At 35.9% G+C, this 12738-nt stretch overlaps 1 protein-coding gene across 1 annotated transcript in view; it reads right to left on the reverse strand.

Moving 5' to 3' along the window:
- MET (MET proto-oncogene, receptor tyrosine kinase) overlaps positions 1-12738 on the reverse strand; it is a 148082-nt gene that overhangs the window by 16766 nt on the left and 118578 nt on the right. Inside the window, exons 12-15 of the mRNA XM_016201632.2 lie at positions 8115-8261; positions 6007-6163; positions 5678-5818; positions 1714-1944 (exon numbers count right to left, since the gene is read on the reverse strand). Coding sequence (XP_016057118.2) covers positions 1714-1944; positions 5678-5818; positions 6007-6163; positions 8115-8261 — 676 coding nt within the window. The remainder of the gene's footprint in view (positions 1-1713; positions 1945-5677; positions 5819-6006; positions 6164-8114; positions 8262-12738) is intronic.

The following is a 12738-nucleotide window of genomic DNA, read 5'->3' on the forward strand; positions in this document are numbered from 1 at the left end:
ATGTAACACATTTTACCCAAAGATATAAGCAATGATTATTTACTACATGGTAAAAATTTAGATAATATAACTATTATTAAAAGGCTAATATAATATTCAATCATAGCGAAACTAGTGAAAACAGGAGTAACATGTATCTCATAAAAATTTTTATTATTTTTAAGGATCAAATAATACCTTTTAAATATAAAAATAAAGTTTTGCCTACATGACAAAATAAAGTAAAATAAGCTCCCTATATTCCAATAAACTGGAATGAAATAAAAATGTTACCATTAGAAATAAGATTAGCATTATAGAATAAGGATTTCCCCCATTAGTCACCAGTTAATATGTAATCCAGGTTGGCTGAAACTGAATGAAAATTACCCAAATGAAACAAATTCACTCTGAGTCATTTCATCCAGTTCTCTCTGATTTTAGCCACGTCACCTTCCCAATAGTAGCCTTTTATCCAGTGTCAGTAATTTTCCTCAGAGGTGCCAAACATCTGATAGCTGTGTAAGTCATTCAATTCCTTAATTCATCTAGCCAGCCAAGACTCCCTGAATACCTAGTATGTGAGTGTCAGGCATTAGTCTACCCTCTTAAAATGCAAAGATGAAAAAGATAAACCTTATGATCTCAAGGGTTCACATTCTACTGGGGAAAAACATACAAATAATAGTTAATATTTATAGAATCATTAATGATTATTACTATACAAAAGAAATAACTGCCACTTTGCACCTTTTATGATAAAAATAAAAAAATTCTAATTTTATAATGCATACAATTAGAACATAATGAGGCTACATACTCAAACTGGTGCAATTACTGGAATTTATAGGTTGGTAACAGCACTATAAATTACTCTGACGTAAAACATGCTTATTAACAGAAAAGCTGCTACTAGGAAGGGGGAGCAGGAAAAAACCTGGAGTATGTGATAGAGGAATGTGTGGGTGCTATCACAGGAAAATGGGAAGGCTCCGTGTTCATATAAGGCAAATGGTCCTGTCAGCTTCTTTTGCATCATGCTGGCAGATGCCTGTGCTACCTCTTGCAGCACATACAGAATAAAAGGGATCAGAGACCATTCAGTATTACAGGTAAAAGCTTTTTAGGAAAAAAAGGTAAGAGTCAGAGTTCATTTCCTAGCTTCTGCTTGCTTTCTTTTCCTGATAAATATTTCCTTCAATATCTTGTGCTAGCTATTATTGCTGCTCTCTCTGGCTTATTACAAATATTCATTCCTTCCTGTATAAAGAAGTTTCGGATCAGGAGAATGCTATAAATTCCCCGTCTTCTGATGCTGCCCAGCAGCATACAAACTGTTATAAATGAGGACTTCATAAGGTTAGCCACTGTTCTCAGAGTAAAGAAAGACTGGAAGGAGATACGAGTAAAAATATTGGAACATAAAAGAATGATGTTTTAGATGAAAGTGGCATCTTTCAAGAAATTATAGTTAAATTATGAAAAAGGTGGGGAAGGAATATGATTTATTTCTAGTATATTTGGGAGATTATTAATTGCCTCCAGGGACAGGGGCAAGTCCTCATGGATATTATTTGCAGACCTGCTTTTCTGCATAACAGAAATCAAGCGCACTTGTTATCACTGCCCTGTCAGTTGCTTTCACCATTGTCTAAATTCCTAATCTGCAAAGGCAGAAGATAAAATGCTTACTGGAAAATCGCATTTAACAAAAAGCTGAGTGGAAATACTTACCTCTTCCTATGACTTCATTGAAGTGCACAATCAGGCTACTAGGCCCAATCACTACATGCTGGACTGCCTGAACCAGCTCTGGATTTAGAGCACTGAGGTCAATGTGGACTGTATTTTGCAGTAATGGACTGGATATATCAGAGTCCCCACCAGTTAGGATGGGGGATAGATCCATCAGAGGATACTGCACTTGTCTGCATGATCCGTTCTGAGATGAGTTAGGAAACTGGTCTGCAAGATAAAGTAAAATTATTAGAAAACGACAGCAAAACCTCACTTAGTGGGGACTGCAACAGGGGTAACAAGTTGAATTAATAATGAAGCCTGAATTTTGAAATTAAAGAAATGATACTTTTATCATTGAATGAGGCTGGGAATAGTCTTTACAAAGGAACTGGTTTAATACAAATGGTAAACTGGGAAAAGATGCTGGCTTGCACACACACAGGGGTGGGCAAAAGTAGGTTGACAGTGCCATTGTGACATTCTGAGTTAAAAAGCTATTGTAATAATCATAACCTGCATGCATGTTCTTTTATATATGAACAGCTGTAAACTTACTTTTGTCCACCCGTGTGTGTTTTAAAATTTTTAAATAAATTTTCTTTTAAGTAGACTAACCATTAACTTTGACATCTTGTTTATTCTCTTCATTTCCTTAGACATTTCTCTTTTTATATATAACAAAAAGCCCTGTTTGACGTTTATTTTTAATATACTATATTCTTAAAAATGGGGAGCTGCACAAATAGTATGCCTTTTGAGAGACTAGTGTTTATTGACAGAAATAATTAGAATTGTTTAAAACCTACATGGATTCTAGGCCAAGGAAAAAAAAATATAGTGAAATATTTTGCATATATATGTTTAAAAGTATATAATGGATATATTTTCAGAACTGAAGCTTTTTAATTAGTGGTAAATTCTCCATTTGTGATGATGGCAGCAGATTTAGTATCATCGCTATTTAGAGAAGGTTGATTAGAACTGGATTAGTGTGTCATTCCCATAGCTTAGCTGAGGGCACTTGGAATGGAATCAACATTCCTTATAATTTGATCTTTACAACCAAAGCCCTTAGAGGCTCAGGCAAGGTATTCTATTTCAAGGTGAAGTTTTCCATTTCAGCAGTAAGGAATTGTGAGGTTGAGAATAAATTTCTTAAGCCAAATAGGGCAGAGAAGCCACCAGTTGCCTTCCCTTTTCCACTGGGAATTCATACATGTCAGGGAGAGGGCACTGCATCCACAGCAACATATCTGAAGATAACCTAAGCAGGGTATTGAACTGTATTAGTATATAACATAAGGAAAAAAGGAGGGTATTGTAAGGGGGGTTTCCATTGGTAACAAAAATATCATTTGTTTGCAAATGAGCAGGAAAATCAGAACTTGAGAGTAGGACATAAAAAGAAAGTTGATAGTACCCTGACTATTCCTAACCCCACTTAAGCATTTTTTAGTATTTTCCACATTGAACAGTTTGGTTAATAACAAAGCAATTTGACCAGAGCAGTAAATCTCAACAGTGGTTCCAGGAAAGCTTCGGAGTCACCTATAGTTTCAATAATCACTGTCTGGAAATGAGACAGATAATGATTACCTAAAGGACAAATTTAGAACATCAGGGGAGTACTGAAATGCTGGATGGGTGAGAGAAAAAGAGGGCCTAGCTGGCTGCCTGTTCCTTTGATCCCAGAGTCAAGTTCCTGAAACCTTCTATAAGAGAGAAGAATGCAAAGGAGCCTCTCCAAGCTTTCAGTTCCTTCACCTTCACTTCCCAAACCTTTGCACCTAGAGATCAGGGTTCTAAATTCTCAGGGTTGTGGAGATTGAGGGAAATCCTTGGTGAAACACAAGAAAAAAGTCCCCTAGCATGGAAACTCTAATGACCCTCCAGTTAAGTTCAAACATGTGAACAAACCATTTAAACCATTAATGTGTGATTCTGGTGTAACACCGCAGAGAATTCTAGCTCTGCATGAAAGACTGATGAAGAGGCTGTCCCTCTTCATATATATAGAGAAAAGCTTGAGAGCTGCCTCTTCATTAGTTGCCGGCTATGTATTTTCTTTTTCTCTCTACATGACCTTCTTTTGTCTATTTTACTTTTCCATGTTTCCAAGGAGTAGGTTCAATATAGGAAAGAAGATGGAACTCAAGCTTCTAAGCAATGATAATAGAGGTTTGGTGAGTAATGAAGTTGAAAGAAGATTAAGCAAGCTTTTTTTTTTTTTTTAAAGTTACTTGTGAATTTTAATGATCTTAGATTAAAGCTATAAAAGCTCTAAATTTCAACTGTAAACTGGATTTGATTTGTCCATGTTGTTAAGTGCATGGATTAAAAAAATATTTTTTTAAAATTTATTTTTACAGAGAGAGGGAGGGAGAGAGAGAGAAACACTGATGTGAGCGTGTAACATTGATCAGCTGCCTCCTGCATGTGCCCTGACTGGGAATTGAACTGGCAACAGCCAAGTGCATGGGAAGATGCCCAACCGAGCCACATTGGCCAGGGCAGGGCATGAATTTTTTAAAGGCAAATGGAGTCAGATGGGCAAAGACAATACTTCTGTGTATCTCTATAGAACTAATATAAACTTCAAAACAGACAGTGTTAAAAAAGTTAAAATGTTAACTGCCTCACTGCTCTTATACTTTGTTTGGAGGAGCAACTAGGTAAGTTTTCCTGTATCCTCAGCTGTCTGTGACTCATTTTATTTGTCCAATGGTAAATATTCAACGAGGGAAATCCTTGTATTTTACTCACGACCTGTAACTTGTAAAGATAATGAAGCAGATACAATACAGACATTTTGCTTTTACCAGGAGATTTTAAATAAAACAATGTGAAATGTGCTGGTTAACCTAACCATTATTAAGCTCAATGTTTTGCAAAGCAAATGATGCTAACCCCTCCTTTTTAAACAGCATAAATGAAGGATTTTATTGGATAAGACTAAAAATATACTGAAGTACTGGAATGCTGTGGGTAAAAGGCTGTGTACTAACAGTTCATTAAGAATCTTCAAAGGAGTACTAAAGGTGTAATTTAAATGTTTGAGGAGCAACATTTTGAGGTAAAAAAAGGTAGCAATGCCAACTTATATTTAAATAAATATAAAAAACAAATAAATATGAAATTTGTATCTTATCTTTTTCTGGGTTGTTAAAGAGCACTTCACAATTTCTTAGCATTGCCCTGAGATGATAAGTAGCTTACCTTTGCTCAAATGATTTTAAAATTAATCTTTTTGTGGTAAAGGGATTAAGAAGTACAAATTGGAAGTTATAAAAACAGTCCCGGGATGCAAACTACAGCATAGGCGATATAGTCAATAATATTGTAGCCCAGCTGGGCATGGCTCAGCGGTTGAGCATCAACCTAGGATCCAGAAGATCGTGGTTCGATTCCCAGTCAGTGCACATGGCTGGGTTGCGGGCTCGATCCCCAGTTGGGGGCGTGCAGGAGGCAGCCGATCAATGACTCTCTCTCATCATTGATGTTTCTGTCTCACTCTCTCCCTCTCCCTTCCTCTCTCTGAAATCAATAAAGACATATTTTAAAAAAAATAATATTGTAATAACTATATGGAGTCAGGTGAGTATAAGACTTATTGGGAGGATCACTTCATAAATTATATAAATATCTAACCACTATGCTGTACACCTAAAACTAATAATAATACTGAATGTCAACTGTAATTGAAATATAAAGATTAACCTTTTTGTGAGAAAGGAACTTAAATACTCTAAAAATCTAATATAACGTATAAATGAGTTGATTTAAAAATAAGAGCCCAGTAATTCTGTGTCAAATTAAATACTTCCTTGGTGAAAGAAGAGGTAAATACTTCTTTTATATTTTTATAAAAATATAAAGGCAAAACAAAAAATAAACAACAATGCCACAAACCACTGAGGTATATGTATAGGTATTTCTCAGAATATAAACTGAAATATACCTTCTGGAAAAGTAGCTCGGTAGTCTACAGATTCATTTGAAACCATTTCTGTAGTTGGGCTTACACTTCGGGCACTTACAAGCCTATCCAAATGAGGAGTGTGTACTCTTGCGTCATAGCGAACTAATTCACTGCCCAGATCTTAAAACAGAGAGAGAGAGAGAAAGAGATTGTTAAAGACTTGACTATCATGGGTCCCAGCAGACCATGACAAGAATTCATGGGTTTTATAGATTGCATGTATAACAGTGCACATGAATTTACAATTTTAAACTGTAATGACTTCATTCTCAAGGTAACTCCTTAAAATAAATAATTAAAAAATGTACCTTTAATTTGCTTTCTCCTTTTCAGCCACAGATAAAGCCCGAGTAATAATAAGAGTATTATTGATATTGTAACAACACCAACAATCAATCCTGTGAAATTCTGATCTGGTTGAACTATCACTTTTCCAAGGACAGTTGAAGAAACTGCTTGCTTCCACTAAAAATGACAAAGGAAAGCCAGAATTTAGCTGGCTATTTTAGATAGGTATAAAATATACTACGCAGGTTGAATCACAGTCTCTATGGGCCTGAGATACCACCTGGTTATTACTCTTCTATAAATGATATGATTGCCTATAGAGTAATAAGACATTTCTCAATTCTGCTTCAGTGTTTTAACAAGTAGGGGCTAATGATCTCTGAAGCACTTACATGATATTTAGCTGTTTGTACTTGTAACTATGTATTAGGGATAACAAATAAATAAAAAGAGTCTTTGATCTCGAGGAACTGAGGTATAAAAGGGAGATAAACACATAAATAGATGATTATAATACAACGTAATATGTCCCACATATGTATAAATAAACAGTAAGAAAAAGAGACAATAGGATATTAATTCTGTCCTACAGGATGGGGTAGAGGGCAAAGGAGACTTACCATAAGAAGTAAATAATCATTATTATGGCATAATAAAGTCATGTTTGATTAATCCTCAAGTGAGGATATTTTTTCCATTGCTTTATCAGGGAGAGTAAAAGGGAAGGCGGGAGGTGGGGAGAGAGAGAGAGATAAACATAGATGTGAGAGAGACACATCAACTGGTTGCCTCCCACGCCTGCCTGGACTAGGGGCAGGGAGAAGACCCACAACTGAGGTATGTGCCCTTGACCGGGAATTGAACCCTTGACCCTTTGGTGCCCAAGACGACGCTCTAACCACTGAGCTACATCAGCCAGGGCAGCCTTAAAATATTTTAATATCAGTTTTGATACATAGAGGAAATATTTGAGGTCCCTTCCATGGTATAATTTTCAGGATTTATGGTCCTTCTAAATTCTAAACTCTGATCTCATAATTCAGCCTTAATTTTCTAATTTATTTTGATTTCCATTTCATAACTTTTTAGAAGATTTCAGGAATCCTTTAAAAAGCACTCATTCTTGGATAAACAAAATATGATATATCTATACAATGGAATATTCAGCCTGGTATATCTATACCATGGAATATTCAGCCTTAAAAAGTAATGAAGTTCTGACACATACTATAATATGAATAAACCTTAAAAACATGCTAATAAAATAAGCCAGACACAAAAGGGCAAATATTGTATGATTTCACTTATATGAACTATGTAGAGTAGGCAAATTCATACTAGGGGCTGCGGAAGAGGAGGGAATGTGATGGTACTGCTTATTGGTTCCAGAGCTCTGTTTGGGGTGATAAAAGAAGTTTTAGAATTAGATAGTGGTAATGGTTGCATGCACAATATTGTGCATGTAATTAATGCCACTAAATTGCACACTAAAAATGGTTAAAATGGCAAAAATTGTTATATATATTTTACCACAAGTTAAAAATATTAATAATGTAATATACCCCAAACCACTTTAAATGTGTGAACTGTATGGTATGTGAAGTTTCTTGGTGAGTTAACCTCAATAAAGCTCACTAAGAAAAAAAGGAATGCAAAAAAAAAAAATCACTCACTCTGGATCCAGGTTATTAATTTAGCTGTCTATATGAAGAAGTTACTGTAAAATAGCTTAATTTCTATTTTATTTTTTCCAGTGCATACATACATATTTTTTTGCTTATGAGGTCCATGCATTTGAGATCACTGTGGAAAGCTCCTAGGGTGGCCAGAGGTAGGAGAAGGGGCAATCTTGGATATGTCCTTATTTCTAGAGCAGATTTTGGCAAGAGTATGGCAATGCAGAGGTAGTGTGGCTAGGAAGGACTTTTGAGATCTACCCTCTCAAGCCTGGGAAGGTGACAGTGCAACAAAAACCTCACTATTTCTAAAATAACAACCAAGAATCAAGGCTGAGCTGATGAGCCAAAGCCAACACACAAACGAGTTTAATGATTTACTTTAAGCCTGCAAGTGACATAATTACACTAGCATCTTTATTTACATCATGAGAGGAATGCAAGAATCCCACCTCTATATTTAGCTCGCTGTTCAATTTCAGCAGGTCACTGGGGACCTTACATAAAACAGTTTCAGAATGTGAGTATATATTCTCACAGCTCTTATTTCCAACTTTTAACACTTCACCTTTAATTGCTTCAGGGTCAATGTCATTTCCCTGGAAGAAAAAAAAAAGGTTGTTAACACTTCACAGTTTTGCAGGAATACTAGCAATTGTAAAGGAATATAAATATACTGCAAACACAGGCCCTGTTGTTTGCCAAGGCACATGATACTCAGTTTATGATATTCATTTTCATGGGAATTTGGATGGCTGAAAGAAAGCATGACCATTTCAGGCACTAATTAGTCTGGAATCACAGCATATAGCTTTCTGTCAAATTGGATTTTAGAGAAAAAGGAAGAGAATTTTGGTTCACATCCTTACATTGAATGACCTCTTAGCCATAATCACCTTATTAATGCTTTCAGATGGTATTGATGGCTGGCAAAAAAAGAAGCAATTTAGAGATTTAATTGTGCTGCCTAACGCTGCCTAATGTAGTGAAACTCGGCTTTGGCTTCACTTTTAGAATCACAGTGATTGTTTTATAAGATACTGATGCATCTAGGGATTCTGATTTAATCATCTATGTTAATATATTCCTTTTGTACTTGATTTGGGCAGTTTCTTTTCATCCTTGAACAGTTAAATCCTATACATAAATGAATTTATTTTTAAAGAAATTCCTGTAAGATGTTATGTGATCCTCATTATGATTTGAGAGCATGGTTACATTATTTTGAACAATTATATGAGGATTTAAAAAATTACTCAATTTGATGTAGTTAACTGAAGTTACCATTATGAAATATTAATGTTTTGTTGAAGAAACCAATCATTAGCATGCAAAAGAAGTGAAAACAGGGACAATCTCTCATATAACAATTAATGAGTACAGTTATTTATTAAAAAGCCATTATTTGGAGAAAAGATACATCAAAACATATTGAGACTTTTCTTATGGACAAAGAGCAGCCAGTCATAACTGCAGCACTGCTATTCTGTTTTGTATGATCTTTAATACTTAGCATACTGCTTTTACATACATTGTCTCATACGGATCTTAATAGATTGGTAGGTTAGATATTATTTTGGGAAAATAAGTTTGAAGAAAATACTTCTTTCTAACATGAATCTGAAGTTTCAGAAAAAAATAGAGATAAACAAACTATATCTTTATAATATTTCTAGTGGCAGTATGTGTACCCCATTGAACCAAGTCAGCCACATAGGGCAATTGAATATAAAAGCACATAAATGTAATAAGTCACTGTGGGGCTTCAAATGACAACTTGTTGGTTAGGCCTGAGGAGGGCGAAGGCACTCACATATTGGAGGGACTTCAGGGAATGATAAAGAAAAAAGATTAAAGAGCTGGAGGCCTTGATTTTGAGAGAATGACTAAAATGTGTCTTGCTTGCTTAGATAATAACAAAAGCTGGGGGAAGGGAAACATACTGCATTTACATTTCTAATACTCCTTTTAGGCTCAGGATCTCCTTGGATGTTGCATAAAAGGCTTCTCTAAAACAAAAACAGATCACAAGTCATACAACTGAATCCCTTTTCATTTGTGCCTACTAAGGAACACATGATAAGCTGTGACTTACATTAAGAAATTACCCTTAGCTTTATATGTTCAGTAATTACCTTAAAAGTCTACAACCTAATATATCACAAAAGTGATACTGGCAGCCCACTACTATACAACAGAGGGGCCTGAGTCAGAAAAAATAGAAATAGATATAAACTACTTTTTTGTTATTGATTCTTACAGGAGGGTATTTTTTCCATTGAAATTTTGAGAGAGAGGGAGGAAAAGAGGGAGAGAGAAAGAGAAACATCGACATGAGAGAGACATATTGATTGGTTGCCTCCCGCACGAGACTGGGGCTGGGAATGCAACCAAGGTATGAGGTACGTGCACTTGACTGGGAATCAAGCCTGAGATCCCTCAGTCTGTGGGTCAATGCTCTAACCACTGAACAAAACCATCAGGGCTAGGCTACTTTTTATCATTTAAAATAAACATAGCTTTATGGAGCTGTGGGGAAAAGGTATATGTTTAGAACTTTTATTATTTACTTTTTCATTATTTAATATTAAGTATTATTAAATAGAAGAACATATTTACAAAATTGGTTCAGTTTTTCAGTCACTGAAATGGCAATATATGAGTTTTTAAATAAAGCAATATAGAAGAAACTTTCTGGTCTTTAATCCCCTACATATATAGCAATTTAGAAGTATAATTATCTCATTTTATCCTGTAAAGACATCTTCCTGAGGTAGCTATTATTGTTATTCCTACTTTATACATTGAGAAATAAAGTTCAATAAAGGACTTGGTCATGAAGCAAATAAAATTCCATTTGATACAATATCTTCTTACCATCTATTGTGTGTTAGACACATTCTTTTTACTGAGACTATAAAGATGAGTAAGAGTTTCTTCCTCTTACTGTAATGTTAAAATGAATACCTTTCTAAAGTGAAAACCAATTACTCCCAATATGTAATATCAGGATGTTCCTTGTTCTCTTTCCTCTCCAACACTGGCCAGGTGTGACATGTTTCTATCTAGAATTCAAGTCCGGGGACCCATGCCTGAACTGGTTACAGAATAGAACAGATGGGAGTGGAATTGGGTAGGATTTGAAAAATAGCATTATAACAGAAGGGGTCTTACAAGTTTTCATACATCATGGTAGCCACAAGATTGAGACTGGGAAAGTAAGCTAAGGCAGTGAGGTGCAGGTTGGTAGCCGGACTCAGCCAGGCAACAGCCCAGGGAAGTTGGCAGCAGAAAACTATTGAATTGGTGGTAGTGGTTGGAGGGGAGATTTATACTTTATCCAGAGGATATGCATCCCTCAGCTTAGGAATCAGGTCGAAGAACCCTCACAGAAAGCTTCAAAACTGAGTTCAAAGAATGTTAATAGGTATATGGGCAGAAAGTGCCCAGGTCATTTGAGAAAAGCTTGGTGAGCCAAAATTAAACTGGTTTCTTCACAGGTGCTGTGAGAGTGTATATGTGTGTGTATACAGAATGAATATTAATGTGTATAGTACAGAAAATACTAGTTTATGAGTACCATCAGTAAGAATAGTTCTTGATACTGGGACAGATGACCCCTAAGAAAAGAGCCCTTCATCACCATCCTGTCTGGAGCTAGAACTGGCATCACAGTGGTTGTGGTTGGGATTGGGCCTATAGTTGCAGGTCAAATCATCAGGAGGAGAAAGAAGACAATCTTTGGCTGGCTCTGTGGGGCTGGTAGACTAGATTAGCTCAGACCTATGCCCCCTTCTAGATTCTTCTGATGCCCAGACACAAAGGCTTCTTCTTGACCCCCTAACCTTTGTTCTTGTGCTTGCAATATAGCCCAAGTTCCTGCTCCCTGACTTAGCTCATCTTCCTGCCTTCTTTTTCCTATTTTAGCTGACTTCAGATTGGACTTCTGAAGCATCTCTATAACCATATATACAATATACTCCCAAACAAGATAAACTCCCAGGACAGAGTCAGAAGTAATTACTGTACTTCTCTAGTTCCATAAAATATGCTCATACACAAAATGTGATATAATAAGATTTTATTTTTAGGTATTTGTAAGGAGTTTGGAGCTATTTCACTTAGAGAACTGTATAGATATCTACATATCATATGACAGAAAAGCCTATTATAAAAGATATTTTGCTTTAAACCAAATAAAAGTTAATATGAAAAGCATTGTTATATAGTGGAAAGAAGACCAATTTTGGAGTATAAGCCCTAGTTCTGCTGTTTGCCCCTATAGGTGACCCAAGACAAATCATTGAATCTTTTAAAACCTCTCTTTACTTATCTGTAAATGGGGATAATCATCGCTGACTTCCCAGATGAAATAATATATGTTAAAGTACTGTGTTAATTAAAATGACATACAGAGGTGAGTTGCCTTTGACATAAACACTGTGCCCTAATGTGTCCTCCCAAAGAGACATCTACTTGTAATGACCACTGTCCAGCATTGGTGCTGGTTGACTGAAGCCTTGCTCATAGACCTCCCATATTGAGGGGGTTTCTGATTTGTTTTACGGAATGACTGACCCTTGGCCTCTATTACATTCTCTGGATCCAAACTTGGTTGACCCTCTTCACCATGGTGTAGTCATTGGGCCAACTGCTGACTGAGGCAGTTCTCATAACTGGGCTGGAAAGTATCATAATCTCTTTTAGCCAAGGAATTCTTATATGCATGGCTGCTTAAGGACCATGAACACTTCCTGGCTATAAAAAGGAGTAAATCTCACTCTAAACACATGATTCTCCCCATAGTGCTTTCACTGATGGAATACAAACACACTTTACACTTATGTTTTGAATGGTAATTGAACAAGCACAACATTCAATAAAATGGTATCCTTTCTTTTGATAAAAACAATCCACTGCTTGTCCAGAAGAGGCCTTAAGAGAGGCAGAGATTTTAATATGATCAACTTTAGAGATTGATAAAGGGTTAAATTGCCATCACACAAATATTCTCTTATACCCTAGATTTCCTCTTATACGTAAGGAAAATGAAGTATGGGAAATACTCAATTATGA

Source organism: Miniopterus natalensis, chromosome 10 (assembly GCF_054644295.1).
Source record: "Miniopterus natalensis isolate mMinNat1 chromosome 10, mMinNat1.hap1, whole genome shotgun sequence".
NCBI lineage: Eukaryota > Metazoa > Chordata > Mammalia > Chiroptera > Miniopteridae > Miniopterus > Miniopterus natalensis.